Here is a 16,993-nt window from a genome sequence, read left to right as displayed (position 1 = left end):
CTACAAACTGCTCCCATCTAGCTACTTATTTCCATAGCGAATGTTCTGCCTGAAAAATTTACTGAAAAACACAGAAATTACAACAGCTTCTCAGCCCAGCTGTGGTTCCAGTGTGCTCTGTAATCATTACTGTCTGTTTTCCCTGGGTTTTCACCTTATTTATACCCCAACAGAACTTAGAACACAAGTGTCATTTTCAGTCACAGCTCTTTGCTCTGACCTACACTTCCATGAAATTGCCAAAGAGAATAATGCTGCAGGCATTAATAACCACTCCTTTCTCTTTTGTTTCTTCAACTAGCAAGTTGCTGTTCTTAGAAGAAACTTTACATAGCTAGAAACACAAGAGAGAAATTAAGTAAAATTACTAAAGGTTTATGTGCAGCTTATTATAGCCTCAAAAGAACTTCTCTAAAGCTACAAGTACCATTTCTTAAAATAAGATTTTCCTACCTTGTACCGATGGTTCTTGTGAATGCTATTCTGGAAGCAGTCAATACAGAGCACACAAGTTGGATCAACTGCACAATCTCTGCAACACAAATGGTAAGTGGAAAACTTTCTAAAACAAACACCAGAAATTTTCATGCACAAAAGAATATGTTACTCCAAAAAAAAGAAAAACTGAGATTAACAACATATTCATATTATAAAAACATTGACTTTTATCATATTTCTGTCACATGGAGTAACCAGTCTTGTTAAGTTTGAACCATGTACTCAAATCTCTTACATAAGACTCTGTCAAAACATGCTCAATTTCCACTTTCAAAATTTGCTTAGCAAAACTTTTTCTGGTTTTGCTAAGAATAAGCAGCTAGGAAAACCAGGGAGGACTCCGAATTAACCTTTTTTATTGTTTCCAAGATCAGTTGTCAGTTTACTCATCAAACTTTTGCTACACTTGTACTAGATTATGTTTCTAACTTTTAAAACAGAAGTTAAAATCTGAAAAGAATTCCTTGCTCAATATGCTAGGAATGCATACTTTGAAATATAACTTGTAAAGTTTCACTCATGCATTTAAACAATCTGAAAAAAGGAAATTACACTAATAGGCAATCTAATTCCATTTTATGCTGTTTCACATACATACTTTTATACATTGCCTTTTTACTTAAAATATGGACGCTTTTTTCTTTAAATGCAGTTTTATTCTATGCAAAATATGGATGACATGCTAAATGGCAACATATCAAATTTTTTACTCTATACCATTGTTCAACATTTAGTTCAAGCCTCTTTTACAACTAAAATATCATGGTAATTCTGATTACAGAAATAGTTTCCTTCCAAACCTTCAGATTATAATAACCATTACAATCATTTAATACTTCAGTAACATTCATTTATTACCATAAATCTACTGAAAGATGAATCAAAGTAAAAAGACAGAAGTACCTGCTAGATCTGAAATTCAAGACATTCAGACTTTCAAACTGCAGACTTCAGATTTTGGAACTGCAGAATACCTTTCATTTTTAGCATTTTAGAAGCCTAAAGCAAACAGATACCTACCTTCAGTTGCAGCAGTACAATACAGTACCTTGTATAAATACCACCACATTTTTGCAAGACTGCAACTCAAAAAAATAAGGAAGAGACTGACTCAGACATTTAGCTTTGTCTTTTTGCCTGCTACCATACATGAACTCTGGAGAGGCAGGAAGAAAATTATTCTTGTTCTAGCAGCACTAAACTGCCTTGTCCTGCTTTTTCCTTCATACAGCTGTCCCACTCACTATACACTTGCTAGTACACACAGCAGGACTTCTTCAAAGACCATTCTCCTTTCATACACAACACTACCTGATTCCTAGAAAGGGCTGAAGAGTATGTGACTGATTAAAACTGTACAGTGAAATTCATAAAGAAAGTTTCTAGAGAGCTTTTATTTTGACACTTCCTAAATTCTAAGGGATGGATCCTGAACTGATAATGCTTTTCATCCTTAATAATATTCTCTTAGTATTTCTAATTACATTTTCTAAGCTTTAAAAAGAAACTGAAAATTAGAATAAACTATGCCAATAACATAATATTAATGCTTATCAATTGCAGGAACTGTTGCAATCTTTACATTCACCACAAAAACTGCTAGCTTTTTAATATATATACATTTTATTCATGACACTCAATGTATTTGTATTAATAGGAATTAATAAAATTAATTCTATCAAATCAATGAGCTGCTACCTTTAATATACTGCAGGATGAGAAAAAAAGGTGAAAAATTACCATTGGTCACACAGCTATTGCCAAAGCAAAGGACTGATGATACTCAGAAATGCTGGATTCTGTTTCAGACTTTGAGAGAGACAGTACTCACCCTTTCAATTCAGGTACAGACTCCATATTCATACCCTATTATCTAACACTTTTAACCAATAGCTTTCAGTACTTTTAGTAACCTTTGCATTTCCTTCCCTATTTCTCTGCCAGACCCTTCTTTCCATATGCAATTTTCCTCACTCTAAAGTGGATTGAAATGGGGAACAAATGCCAGCATCAGTTAAACAAAGAAGTACCTTGACATAAGCAATGACTAGTTAGGAGCACAACTGATTTCACTAAAGCACTTTGCTGCATGATCTCAGATGGGAACACTGATGACAGCACACCATCATCCTCACCTGCAAGAGTATGTTGTCTCCCCTCCTTTGAACACCTTTCCACACAGCTGGGAGGTTCCACTCTGCTGTAGTTTCTCCAGGAATATATCTGGGTCCTCCCCAAACAAATAACATTCCAGGGGGTATAATATTGCTGCCTGGACCATTTCTTCTTGTTTCTCCACCAAGGGGTCCATTTCAGCTGAGTAAATATTTGGCACATGTTTTGCCAAGCACTGTAAAAATGTAGCTTGGAAGTCGAATCTTTCATCACACCACTGCAACAAATAATACACCCAGAGATAAACAAACAAATAGGTAAATATAAAGAAAATAGGATTACACACTTCTACTGTGAATTCAGAATTCTTTCCTACATCAGAAGTCAGTTCTTTGATCAATAAAATCCAAGAAACCACAGATTTCCAATGATTTCTCTGCTATTTTCCACCACCTCTATTTCTTTGAAGTCTTCTACTAAAACACTCTAAAGCAAGAGCTGGCAAGTGCAACGTTACTGCAGAGAAACCCATGTATTAATTAATTTTCAACTACACTCTTCCCCACAGGCCAGCCAATACATGAAGTTTCATGTCTGTTCAGCCTCTGACAAATGGAAAGAATTGCCACAGCTGGGAAAAGTTTGGGATTCATTCCTTTGCCTGCTGATAGTCACAAAACATGTACCAACTTAATGGTCTTCTGAAAGCCTTGTTGAACTGATCAGAGGTCAATAGCTGCTGAGCAAGAAAGAAGCCCAAATCATCATACAAACTTATTGTCATTGGGAAACCAGACTAAAATGCAATTTTATTTTTGTAAGATAATTAATGAAAGTAGTTGTGTTTTGACTTGAGGTTCTTAGTCCATAACTTCACTTTCAATTTCTTTACTTCTCCAAACAGATCTCTCCAATTGTCCTATTTCTGTCTTTCAAGTCTGAATATTCTTTCTTTCATATTATTCCCATGATTTACAAATAACTTTTGTTTTTTCCCCATTGCAAATCAGACAAAGCTCTTAAAGACAACATCCTTTCAAACACAACCTTGGTTAAAATTCATGTATTATAGAATATCCTACGTTGGAACAGACTCACAAGGATCTTTAAGTCCAAAACAGGACAGCCCCGAGAACCACACCATGTGCCTAAGAGCATTGACCAGATGCTTCTTGAACTCTGGCAAGACTGGAGCCAAACCACTTCTCCAGGAAGCCTGTTCCAGTGCCCAACCATCCTTTGGAGGAAAAACCTTTTCCTAATATCCAACCCAAATCTCTCCTGACGCAATCCCACGCTGTTCCCTCAGGTCTCACCACTGTAACCCGAGAGATGAGATCAGTGCCTGTCCCTCCTCCTCCCCTCACAAGGAAGCTGCAGACTGCAGTGAGGTCTCCCCTCAGTCTCCTCCAGGTGAACAGACCAAGTGACCCCAGCTGCTCTCCACACAGCTTCCCCTTCTAGGCCTTTGCCATCCTTGCTGCCCTCCTCTGGATGCTCTCCAATAGGTTTGCATCCCTCTTATATTGTAAGGCCCAAAATTGCACAAAAGATTGAAGATGAGTGCAATAAAAAAAAATACATATGTAACTTCATGAAGCTCTAAAGGGTATTTTCTCCAGACCAGCAAGTAGGGAACGAGCAAAGCAACCACCAAAAGGTTCAGACCTTTGAAAGTAGGTTCAAAGAACTAGACTATTTAACTTTTTAGGTGAAAACCAAAAAATCCTCAATCCTTTATTTTTTTGGCCATTAATCTTCCTCAGCATTACCCTTAGGTAGCCCATTACCTCATTTATCATGGTGAAAATGCATGGCAGAAGCTGATGGAAAAGATAAGCCATGGATAATGTGGTCAAGCAGAACAGCACATTCGCCCACAACCACATTAGAATATTCTTATTTTGTAAGTGCAGCAGCTTGATCAGTCAAATCAGATTCCTTGAACCACAAAGCATTCAAACCTATCCATTATCATCTGAAAATGAAGACCCACCCAAAAAAGTGAATGGAACCAGTTGTTTTAATTCCAATGCTAACAGATAAATCTGATTTTGTTCCAGAATTTCACCTGAGCAGTAAGCACCACTGAAATTACTGTATTGCTCATAAAAGCTGTAGCATACACACATATGTAATGTATATGTAATCTGTATACATATACATACATGTGTTCAGATATATAGGTATGTATTTATTTTATATATATCCAGATCAGATATATATGTATATATGTACATATATATATATACACACACATATCCAGATCTGAGGAACAAAAAGAAAAGGAAACTAATTTAATGGCTGTATTTTTATTTTAATTAACGTATTTAAATTTTTCAACTACCTAGAAACGTTTTTATTAAATAAAAGTGATGCTTACCCCGGGCATAATAACACTAAATTGTAAAAAAGAACTAGAAATTAAATCCAAATTTATCAGATAGTTGCATGTTAACACTGAAAAAACAAAAATATCACACACAGCTGATGGGTCTGAGAAAGACATTAAATTCTAAGAGGTAGCTGAAAACTTAATTACTCGATCATGTGTTTATTTTTTTAATGCATCTGATTTAAGATGAGTGGAAGTGAATTATTCTTATCATAATTAAACTTCATAATTTAGTGTTTCTGCTTAAACATGTTTCCTCCTGTATCTAGTTTTTGTTTTATCTTACCTATACTGCATCATGCCTTCATCAAATTCCCCTCCCAATTTGGTCACTGTATTTTTTAAATGCAGGAGGGTGGGATGTGGTCCCGTGGCACACTCTGTTCACAGAGCACAAGTGAATCCCAATCTGTCCCCTTCTATCTCAATGACCCAAGTTCCCAGGAGATGGTGCAAGTTTAGCTTCTGTGTTGTTGGTCCAGAGCACGTCATAGCTCCAAGAAACACAGGGCTAAGCTTCCCTGAAAATCTGCCAGATGTATAAAATGGGTTCTCACACAGTCAAACTCACAAGCATTTCAAGCATTCTTGTGCAAAGCTTTTAATTCTATTTAAGTGTTGTTCCAAGAAGAGAGGACAGGAAGTAGGAAAGAAGAGGGAACAAGGGAAGCAAGAGAACTTTCTCAAGCAGGCTGTCTGCCTTCTGGTAAGAGCACTAAAATATATGCTCAGTCTGTAGATCACCCAGGAAATACCCATTATACTCACAAGAAAAACAAGACTATTTTTCTTATTTCTAAAAACTGCACCAGGCTAAACTTCAGACCTATCCCATACCCTCTGTGCCTCCTATGAGAAACATTTTATTCCTTTCATCAAAATCTTTTTACTATATTATGTTCAAAATTATAAAATTACATACAAAACTTTTAACAATACAAAATCTGCCAAATAAAACACCCCCTAGATTAAACTTGACCCTCCATTGATTCAACTTGACTCTTTGTCCCCTTGTGCCCACACAGTGAAACTCAATAGTTTCAGAAGTCCCACTTTCCCTCTGCTCACTCATTCCCTTACCTGAGCTCATACCTGTCAAGTGCTCAATTGCTACAGATATTAAAAAAACATATGATTCAAATGCTTCCAAAGGAAAAATATTGTTTCTTTGTCAATCTCTATTACTCTTCTAATTTCTGCTACTAGTAAGCTCTAGAGAAAAGTTATTTTCCAGATTTGATTCCACTGAACAGTAAATTTGAAATGCTAGAGAAAGAGGCAGAAGCCCTGAAATAACACAATTAAGGAAGAAATGTTACCATGTAACCAAAATAATACTATCAGTCAGCTCTCCACAGCCCCCAGGGACTCACACCCCACTCACAGGGGCCCACATACTGTAAGCTAACAGGAAAGCACAGAGGAAGCTGGCTGAGAACACTCCACTTCAACTGACACTATACCACTGGAAAATATTTTTGGACTGCAAACTTCAAATTACTGATTTAAAAAAAAGAACCATCTTGACATTTGAAGCAAATTAGTGCTTCATCTAAAATCTGAATTCTGAAATTGGTCAGCTTTTAAATATTTGTATTAGTGACCTTAGTAGAGTTCTTTCAATAGGTTTCTTGGTCATTTTCTCACTTTTAATTAAAGTTTTCCAAGAAACAGCCACGTCACCATATGGGCCCTTGTGGACATACACATACCCTGAAATAAAACCCCCACAAACAGGGACCACAATGAGCTAAGGGAGCTCTCATTGCAGCAGCACACCACAACCTTTCCTGCAGAGGAAAAGTAACATCCACACCATGTTAGCAGGCATTCATTCACAGGTACTGGAAACAGCAGGCAAAGGTGACACTCAAGAACCTGACACTAGTGAACAGTGCATGTCAAAGATACACATTGTCTCCTATTTCTGCTTTTATATTTTATATCTCTAACCTGCTGCAGACACATCTCATTGCCTTCTTCAATCACACCTTCCTGTCACATTCACCTTTTTTAGGATTTGAATAATTCTCAAACTTCATAAAAGAGGAAGAAAAAGGGAGGCAGGAGGAGTTGCAAAGCTGTTTTTCTCAAGTGTTAGCAGCATTGTCAGAAGAGCAAACACAGAAACCACTTTGTCCAACATATTTGATTTGTGCAGTATAACAAAAATAGTAATTTGTCATCTTTATTGACTCTTCACAGAAAAATACTGTGACAGAAGAACTGCTTCACAATATCACTTGAGAGCAAACCATTAGGAAACAATTTCTTCTATGGCATGGGAAACCTCCTCCTCTGTGGGATCAAACTAATATTTCTTCCTATGTGTAACCACAGATTTTCCTTCTCAAATGTCAATTTCAACCAAATATGCAGATGTATCCTACATGTAAAAGGACAATTTGTAGCTTTTTCCAAATCCTTTAAATAAGCATTATGCCAAAAGGTCAGAGGCTGAGAAATTCTATTTGCCTACAAATACGGCTATAAAATACGCAAAATATGTCATTGATATAGCAAATATATCCATACCAAATTTTGTCTTTCACAAACACATTCCATTTATGAATACTAAAAATAATAACAGGAACAAGAGAGAAAGAAGTGTATAAGAAAAAAAAGGAGGAAAAAGTTAACAACACTCTCAATTCACTTTTCACCTGCAGACCAAGCACCAAATGAGATTTCCCGCCACTATGACAATTCCCTTATCATTGCAGAGGTTTATCGTGCACACTAATTCAGTAGTTGTTGCTTCCATGACAATTTTTGATCTACCTTCTAAGCACAGTTCTCTTGGAACTCTGAAGCCTTTTGAAACTAACAGCTTCTAAAAAGCAGCCGTACTTTAACTGCACTGATTGACAAGCTGATCTTTTAGTGCAAAAGTGATTGCCTAAATTTCAAGGCTATTATTAGATCTATATATTAATCTAACCAGTGAAAAGGAATATTAATATTTATGAACATTAAACAAGAAATTATGAAGGAACAGACACTACCAGTAGCATGAAATAAAACCTGTACCTGGTCCAGCATTCCAGTTAGAAGGACTAGTAAAATACTTTGTTATGCATAGCAAAAATCTGTCAGGCACAAGATGACAATACCAGCTGCCTGTTCAAGCAGCTAGAAAAAGCAGGCTTTTAAAAGTAAATATTTAAAATGCTGGGGGCATACTGATTTCAAGCAGGTGCCATTCAACATAAATACCAAATGCAAAAGGCAGCTTTCCTTTAAGGCACAGTAGAAATTAAACAGAGATTAGCAGAACAGCATCTCAGAAAATGTTTATTCTGATATTGTCTAACTAATTGAGGAAAGATATGACATTTTAAAAGGATAAATATGCACAAGTTCTCTGATAAGTAGGCAGAATACTTGAAATTTCTTTGAAAAGCAAAGTTCAAAGGATTCTTGAACTAACATTTTCATATAAGGGCTCTTTCAAAATTTTGGCTCCTACATTTTTCCTTCTTATTATTTTGGTTTAAAATTACTAGTTTTCTAATGTACTGAAAATAAGATCCAACTAGAGTACAGAACACCTAGGCATTATTTTTAGTAAAAAACCAAGAAGACAAGGCAATCTATTTCAGCCTCAAACATATATATTCCAGAAAGAAGAGGCTTCAAAAATAAATATTAGAAATTAACGTATTTCTTCTTCCCTGCCTTAAATCAATTTTTTTTAGGAGTATAAATTCTAACTTCAAGGAGTTAAAATGTAAACCTACTTTATTTGTTTTGTCACATTCGTAATAGTTTTCGTAGAGAAGCTAAGCTGTAGAAATTACTGTATAGAACTCAAATACAAAATATCTGTTTTCTGATGCATCTGTCAGCTCCTTTATATAACATGGCTAAAAAAACCAAACCATACTACCAAACTTTAATATCCAATCTGCTCTAGATATCAGTAATCACACTAAAAGAAGGAAGTTAGGTTTCTAAAGTTTGTGTTTTTTTCCCTTGGCACAACGTGGGTAACATTCAAGAGTGTCTAACGTTGTGCTAACAAAACATCAACATTGACCTGAAGACATAAAAGAACTTTTTGATCTCTTCAGTCATTTAACTTTGGCCCCTGAGCCAAAGCAGGGTGCCAATTCATGCCAAAATATGCTTTAATGATGCAGGTGTTTGCCCACTTGGAATGAGACTCAAAACCAGCCAGACTACTGAAGCTTGGTCTAGAGCACAACCCACCTCGAGTCCAGCAGCCACCCAGGGCTACCAGCTGAGCTGAACCCCAGCAAACTGGGACCACCAGAGAAGGGCAAGTAACCACCAGCATCATCTGTTACTGATTCAGCTGCTGGACAGCTAAAACTAAAGTCTTCTTCAGGGTAAACAACACACAGACCCAAGTTGCTCAACTTCTTGGAAAAAACTGCAGGTCACTTTTAAATCACAGGCACCTCCAAAAGCACAGAGCACAGCTGCAGCTCATGGGAGTGAGCACCTGAAGGCAATCTGCTGCCCAAGGAGACAACTGGAGTCAAATCAGGGCCTGTAGCTCTCTCCACCATGCTGCAGGTATCTCAGTTGTACCTCCCTACCAAGTGGACACTCCAGCCTCAATAAACTGCAAAATTGGCAGGATACTACTACAAGCAGGTTCAACAAGCAAAATGGTCAGGAATTCTGGAACTAATTTTCAAGTCTTTGAGGCACACAATCTAATCACGGTGTCATGTTCCAAATTTTTTGGTGAAACCTCCATTTAGTAGATAGCAACATACAATTAATACCAGAGGAAGCAAAAATTTAGTACCACACAGTAAACCAAAACAATGTGCAAAATACTTATTTTGGGGAAAAAGTTATTCTCCCTATAAAAATAGCAAAATCATCTTTGCAGAGTTACTTATAAAATTCAATTTCAAAATCTCACAGAATATTAAGTTCTGACTATTCATTTGACAGATCATTTTTATTTTGTTTTGAGAGAAACAAAGAAAATGCTTTTGTTCTTTCTTTGATCCTTAACATCCATCCTGTGGTCTCCTACATTTGAAGGAACACAACATCCATTAAATATCTTACCAAGCACCAGGCTGCACTTCAAAACACACAACTACAGTGAATATTTACAAAGAAGTAATCCATTAATGGAAGAATGCGGTATGCAGGGTGTGGAAAACAACATCACTGCTTTTTTTTTAATTCTCTTACAGTGTATTCACACTTACCTAATTTTCCAATTATCCTCAATTTTAAGACCCACTATACACAGTCTAATTCTGCAGTGAAGGAATGTTTAAAAAAAATTCAGGTGATTCTATCCATATTTACCACTCAGCATCCCTCAAACACTTTCCCTCACACACCAAATTCAACCTGTGTATCCCTAACTTCTCTATTGCTGTGACATCTAGGAGACACTGAAACAGTCACATGTTATCAAGGAATATCCACTGCTTTCTCCTGGAGCCACATACCTCTCACAGCTGCAATACCATACTGGACTAGAGCAACCACACGTTGTGCACTTTATGCGGACTCGAGCAAACATAACAGATACCTTTGCAATCAGTTGAGCCACAAAAGCCACAAACATACCTCTCACAGCTGCAATACCATACTGGACTAGAGCAACCACACGTTGTGCACTTTATGCAGACTCGAGCAAACATAACAGACACCTTGACAATCAGACCTGCACTAAAAAAGCCACAAACACTACCAATAAATATAAGTAAACATGAAAGCTGACAGGGAAGAAAAAAACAGCGCTACCAGCTGCCACAACAATGTGAAAGCACTTCAGTAAATATACAGGGATGCAAACAGGACCTGGGCCATGCTCCAGTTACCTGCTGCAACAACTCCATTCCTTGGACACTGACACAAGTGTACAGTAAACACTGTTCTGCCAATATGCTGCACTGTTCTAAATACAGCAGCTTTGACCGTGTGCATTTCAGGGCTTAGTGACACCAAAGGATTCCACGGCTTACCTAAAACTAAGTTTTAAACAAATTTAACTTAACAGAGTAAAATTCTATGGACATGTCATCTGGTCTAAGCAGTTCAATTCAGTTTAGAAGACACTGCAACTCCAAAAAAGAGGCCTGACTCAGATTTCACTAATTTCAAGAAATAACCTGCACATGAATATGCACATCCCCTCTATATTACTACTTGTTTAGAACACATTTTGGGTAGGAGGACTCCTCATATACATTTTCTCGACTAGGTAAAAGCATTGAATGACACAAAAGATCTGAAACACCTTAAAATGCACAAGTGCCTGTATCACTCTTTATATTACACAACTGAAATTTTGAATTTGCCTGCCTTAAGAAAATATCCTAGTAATATAAACTTTTCTCTTCTTGTAGACCACTACACCACTTACACCTCAGCTTTTTTTAGGAGTTCTGACTGATGGCAAAAGAAAGAACCTTTTAAAAAATCCCTTTTCTTCACAAATATTACACATACAGAGAAGCTACACATACATGAAAATATGAAGATTCAGTGTAAATTTTAAATCCTCAAAATAGCTTAATATCAAAGCCCTGCTCCAGGTAGCAGACACAAAAGCAGGCAGGAGTCAAACTGGAATTTGTTTAGAATACAAATGGACAGCCAACCAAGGGCTGGATCCAGCCTGCAAAGCAGGCTTTTGTCAGGCCACCAGCAATGCCTGCTAGCCAACTACTGGACAAGCCAAGTCCAGCCCATCAGCCAGCCAAGTAAACTGTGGATGCTGCTGGGAAAGGAAAGAAAGTAAACTACTGTCTGGTAGACAGGGTTAACTACTTAATTAGCATTAAATTCAGCCCACTCTCCTCCAGGGCAGCTCAGGAAGCAATACAGCCACTACAGAGAGGCAGAAGCACAAACAGGACCTGAATTCCAACTAATGCAGTGAAACACCAAGTTAAGTATTTTCAACCACAGTCATCCAACCTGAAGCGCTGCAGATAAGTGCAGAGAAGACACCACTGACTTGGGCTGGGTGCAGAAGAGTTTATTACCTGAGTCATCACCATCCAGTCCAGAATCAGGCTGGCTCCTGCAGAATCATTCACGTAATCCTACATCATGCACCCAGCACTCTGGAAGGGTTTGCAGCCAGATGAGGTGCTGCACTGCAGCCAATGGCACTCAAAGCCAGAAACTAACAGAGAAGCCAGAGTCTGTCTGACTGCTCGGACATTGAGAGAGAATACAACAAGTTCAGTGAGGTCAAAGCTCACCCTATTTAACCAGTTCTTTCCACAAAGAAAGAACTCACAACTCTCCAATTCTAGCACCACAGCGACTTTCAGAACAGCCCTGCACAGTGAAAACACAAGTCAGGCAGGATATATTCTACCTACTTAGTACCATCTTTAGGACAGCAATAAATTGGGTGTACTGCTTCCAGACTACAGCTGTCTAGCATCACTATAGCCAGGTTTGCTATCTGACATCACAAATGCTGTCAGACACAACCTAAGTACATATCTCAGGCTCTTCTTCTCCCTTTTTATAACATACCCTCACAGCCCCTACTCCCTGTCAAAATCCCCACAGTTTGCTTGGATGTATGGCAGGCAACATGGTCTAGATGGCCAACTACCTTCCTTGGAATAATGATAATTCTGGTCCAGACACTTTCAATTGGCTGAAATCACATAAAAATTAAGACAACTTAGTGCACCAGCATCACCTTTGAGCAGCTAAGGGTCTCTTCAACAACTCTCTCCTATTTTTTCACAATACCACTATTACCAGCTGTATGGATTGCTTGGGCTAACTCAACCTCTAATGTCCCTAATTAATGAAAGGTTGATTGCATTGCTTTGCTGCTGATTGCCACTATTACCCTTAGTACCACTGACTTTAGGCACAGCTCACAGGCTTAAGAAATCGCTTGTCTTGGGCTGCAATTTTTGACACTATGCAATCAAATCATGTTTCTCCTAGTCTAAAATCAAGTTGTTCCTGATTTTTAAAAAATCCACACGTAGGCCTGCTTCAGTTACAGAAATATACAGCACTTAAGAATGAAGTCTGTGACTAAAGAGGCATTTCTAATGATTTGCAGATACTTAAAATTCTGAGAAGAGTACAAGGAATAATGGTTGTTGGCTTAGTGCTGCCACATGCAAGACAAGTTCCATGAGTAAACAGCTTTCTAGTTTTATTAGTGGTGTGTAGCATCATGTAAAAAGTAGCAATACTACAGTCTTGCCAGCACCCAACTTTTAAACACCAGCAATCAACAGCTTCAAAACTATACTATGTGAGCAGACTGTTACAGAAAATAGAACATAAAATGTAAAGTGCCTCATACACATCCATCCGCCTTCCTTCCTTAAGTTGTCAGCCTTTGGGTTTTAAACTCCTCTAGATAAAGTGTTTCAAACATAGTAATCACTACACGAATTTGTGGAGGAAACCACAGAAGGCACTTACATGGTACCACTAGACAGGGTCAACACCAAATTGTGTTCAATAACAAAATACTAAATCCATAGACAATTATTTTGCAGAACGAAAAAAGAAACAATAGTTCTGTTCAACAAACAACTGTTTCCTATGTTCTTTCTAAATTATACTATTTGCTGCTCCAAACTGCAGAACAGTAATTTGTTACTCAGCCTTTTTTGTTCCACAGTAGAGTCACCTTTAAGAAAGGTAAAGGACTCTGGTTAAAGATGCAATATGCACTCCAACGTTTAAAGGACTGTCTCTGAAGCTTTCCAAAGTTTGATGTCACTCAATTCCGTCATTAAGTGTCAAGTGAAGACCCGGGACAGGGGCTGAGAGACGCTGCGGGGAACTGAGACAAACCGCTTCCCCGCGGGCCCGTGACAGCGGCTGGCCGGGCGGGTGCAGAGCGGCGCGTCCCGGCCCTTCACTGCGCCGCTCGGCAGCCGCGGACAGCCAGCCCCGCTCGGCCGAGCGGCAGCGCGGGCAGGGCACGGGCTGCCCCCGAGGCGGGCAAAGGGAACCGCGGCGCGGCGCCGGTCTGCAGCCTCACCATAGCTCGCTCCGGGGCCTGCGCGGGGGCCCGGCCGCCCGCCGCTCCCGCCGCGGGACCTCTGTCGGCTCCGTCCGCCATTTTGAGAGCGAGGGACGCGGCCGGCGGCGCCGTCACGGCCCGGAAGGAGCCGCCGCCGTCACCGGGCGCTGCGCCCGCACGCCGCGCGGGGCCTCGGCAGCGCCGCCTGCGGGAGGCCGCAGCAAGGCCCGGCCGCGGCGCTCGGGACGGCCGGCACGCGGGGCTCGTGTTGATCCTGTGCGCCGAGCTGCGGGGATGCAGCTCCTGTGCAGGCTCCTAAACCGGACCGTCTAGGTGTGCACTTCGCGCCCTGCATTACGGAGGCACGGAGTCACAGAGTCAATTAGGCTGGAAAAGTCGTCTGAGATCATCGAGTCCAAGCTACGACCGAACACCACCTCATCTTCCAGCCCGTGGCACTGGGTGTCACGTCCAGTCTTTCCTTAACCATCTCCAGGACATTGACTGCACCTCCCTGGGCAGCCCACTCCAATGTTTAATCACCCTTTCGGTGAAGAAATTCCTCCTAATGTCTAATGTAAGCCTCCCGTGATGCAGGGGACTATGTCCCCTCATCCCATTTCTAGCAAGATAATGGCACAAGTAATTTCATCTACACAGGTGCAAAGTCACACCACTTCTGTGTGGCTCCCACGCCAGCTAAGCAAATGGTGAAATTTTATTAACTTGGCAACAGTGGCTTGAGTTACATGCCTAAAGACCAAAAGATCTCCAAGATCAAACTTTTTCCTCCACAGCTCCTTCTAACAGCATATCATTACTGTTCTGGGTGCTTAGCAGATTTGGCAGATTAGGGCATTTAGGGTCTTGGTTGATAATGTGACAAACACAGCCTATGCATTGCTGGAAGTTTTCCAGATTGTTGCAGTCCAGTTGCACAATCCCCTGTGTTTGCACCTTCCTAAGGCTGTCCTAATAAACAAATAGCCATAGCATTGCATCTTGGGGTCCATACTGAATGCCTGATATCTTGGATATTGGGAAGACTGTCTCATCCCACTGCAGTCTTCCAGTTTCAAGCCTCCAAGCAGCTTTTCCACTTTCTTCAGTTATCAGTATGGATGGGATAAAGTTTACAGGTGATCTTTTCAGGTATATTAAATGAATTTTTTTTGCAATGCACCCAGCCACAGGTACTCTCAAAGTTCTTATCTTACATCTTCTCTTATATCTGAATGTAGCTCCTCTGCCATAGCTACTGGTCATCTTCTTATTAAGAAGTCCTGCAGACTTTTTTAGATTACTGAAATCTGTCACTTAAAAACAACATCACTGAGACAGGTTTAAGTATGAGGTGTAAAAAATACAAAGTGAATTTTGCCATGAGACAATTAACAATTTCATCTTGTTCTGTCTGTGTTGCTGATCTGTAACCAATCATTTTCAGTAGCACAGCTGCCCGCTAGCCAGAAGTGTTGTTTACACAACAACCAAGTTTGGTCTGTAATTACTGGAGTCCTCCACCTGTTTTGGCATCAACACTAGCAATTGTATAATCCAGCTTCCAATGTAGTCGAGCAAGAGAAGCAAGGCAGAATTCCAGGACAGCAACAAACCCAGTCCAGCAGCAGGAGGGCTCCCTGCAGCCCAGTCAAGCAGCTTGCCTGGCCACCTCTTTCACCTAACTAGCAGTGTGGGTTTGCTTTACTGTGGGAGTTCTAGAAGTTATGCTAATGTAAATCAACTGCTTTGATTGAACAAGACTTACTGTTAGACTTATTTTTAAAAATTATTATTAAAAAAACAATTGGAAACTGCATGCGCTGAGAGATAGCAAAGAAAGCGTCAGCAAACCTCTTAAAAAAACAAGTTGGCACCATTGCCCAGGCAGAAATGGCACAAGCCACCAAGATCTCCATGGATACTACAGTAATAAAAGAAAGAACAAAACAGGGATTCAGATCAATTTTAATACAGACAAAATGCTTGACAGCCTTGCTAGAGCTAAAAGAAAGTGGTAGTGCTTCAGGAAGAAAGTGAGCAAGTCCCAGTTCTCAAGATTACTCCTGAAGATTAACAGGATTGCTGATTCATGTTTATTTAGAAATTTTTTTCAGGGTGTTTTTGGGAGGGGAAGAATACATAAGCAAGATGAAAGGCAGCTGAAAAAAACCAAAGCAAATGTACATGAAGTCCTGCAAAAGAGTAACTAAATTATGAAGAACATCAAATAAGACGTATCTTTTATTAATGCAGTCTAATTGATCTGAAAAATGTTTTTTCTTGATCAATAAATGCTAATAATTATCAATACTAAAAATTAAATATTTGTCCTATGACAAATTATATAAGAAAATATAATTACAATTAAACAATACTGAATTAGAAACTTCTAATACCTGAAATTGTTTGAGAATATTATGTTAAATAACAAAGAGTGATGTGAAGTGAGAGCAGCTTTTTCACCTAAACTCATACTTAAGATGGAAAGAAAAAATTTCAACAGTAAATGGGCAGCAATTAATAAACTGAGTTGATAGCAAAGAATAACTTAGCAATTATGAAACTGTGCAGTTGCTGTAGAAAGGTTTTAAATGGTGTGTGCACATATATATGAAACATATTCAAAATACCATACATATATATAAAACATATTCAAAAATTCTGTCAGGAGCAAAATAGGTCAACTGCCTAGATTTCCGAGCAGGTAGAATTACAATACCGTCAGGAGAAAAAGCGAAAGTTTACATGCTGTGTTTGTAAGGAAGCAAGACGAGACACGGATCTCTTCGTACGCCTGGGTTTCGTTCTGCTTTAACCTAGGCACTTCCAGGCGCCCCTGCGGCCCGAGGGGAAAGCGGGAACGCTCAGGGCCCAGGCAGCGGGGGGAGAGCCGGATAAAACCTCCATCCCAAGGGGAGCGCCCCACCCCCGGCCCCGCTGGCATCGGGCCTCCGCGCCCATCGGCGGCCGGGGAGGTGGACGCGGAAGTGCCGGGGCTGGCGGCGCAGGGGCGC

General features: G+C 39.6%; 1 protein-coding gene across 5 annotated transcripts in view; it reads right to left on the bottom strand.

Moving 5' to 3' along the window:
- Positions 1-16,972, bottom strand: part of UBR1 (ubiquitin protein ligase E3 component n-recognin 1) — a 63,719-nt gene extending 46,747 nt beyond the window's left edge. For 4 of the 5 annotated variants that reach the window (XM_039705387.1, XM_039705389.1, XM_039705388.1 and 1 more), the window contains exons 1-3: positions 13,995-14,151; positions 2,634-2,890; positions 454-532 (exon numbers count right to left, since the gene is read on the bottom strand). In XM_039705387.1, the coding sequence (XP_039561321.1) occupies positions 454-532; positions 2,634-2,890; positions 13,995-14,075 (417 nt within the window). In that variant the 5' untranslated portion in view covers positions 14,076-14,151. Of the gene's footprint in view, positions 1-453; positions 533-2,633; positions 2,891-13,994; positions 14,152-16,724 lie in introns of those variants that run through there. The other variant, XM_039705391.1, reaches the window with a different exon arrangement.
- Positions 16,973-16,993: the final 21 nt, after the last annotated feature.

The sequence above is a fragment of the Passer montanus genome, unplaced genomic scaffold (assembly GCF_014805655.1).
Source record: "Passer montanus isolate IOZ18808 unplaced genomic scaffold, ASM1480565v1 scaffold18, whole genome shotgun sequence".
NCBI lineage: Eukaryota > Metazoa > Chordata > Aves > Passeriformes > Passeridae > Passer > Passer montanus.
Note: the sequence above shows the minus strand (reverse complement) of the source record. Positions and strands in the feature narration are given on the sequence as shown.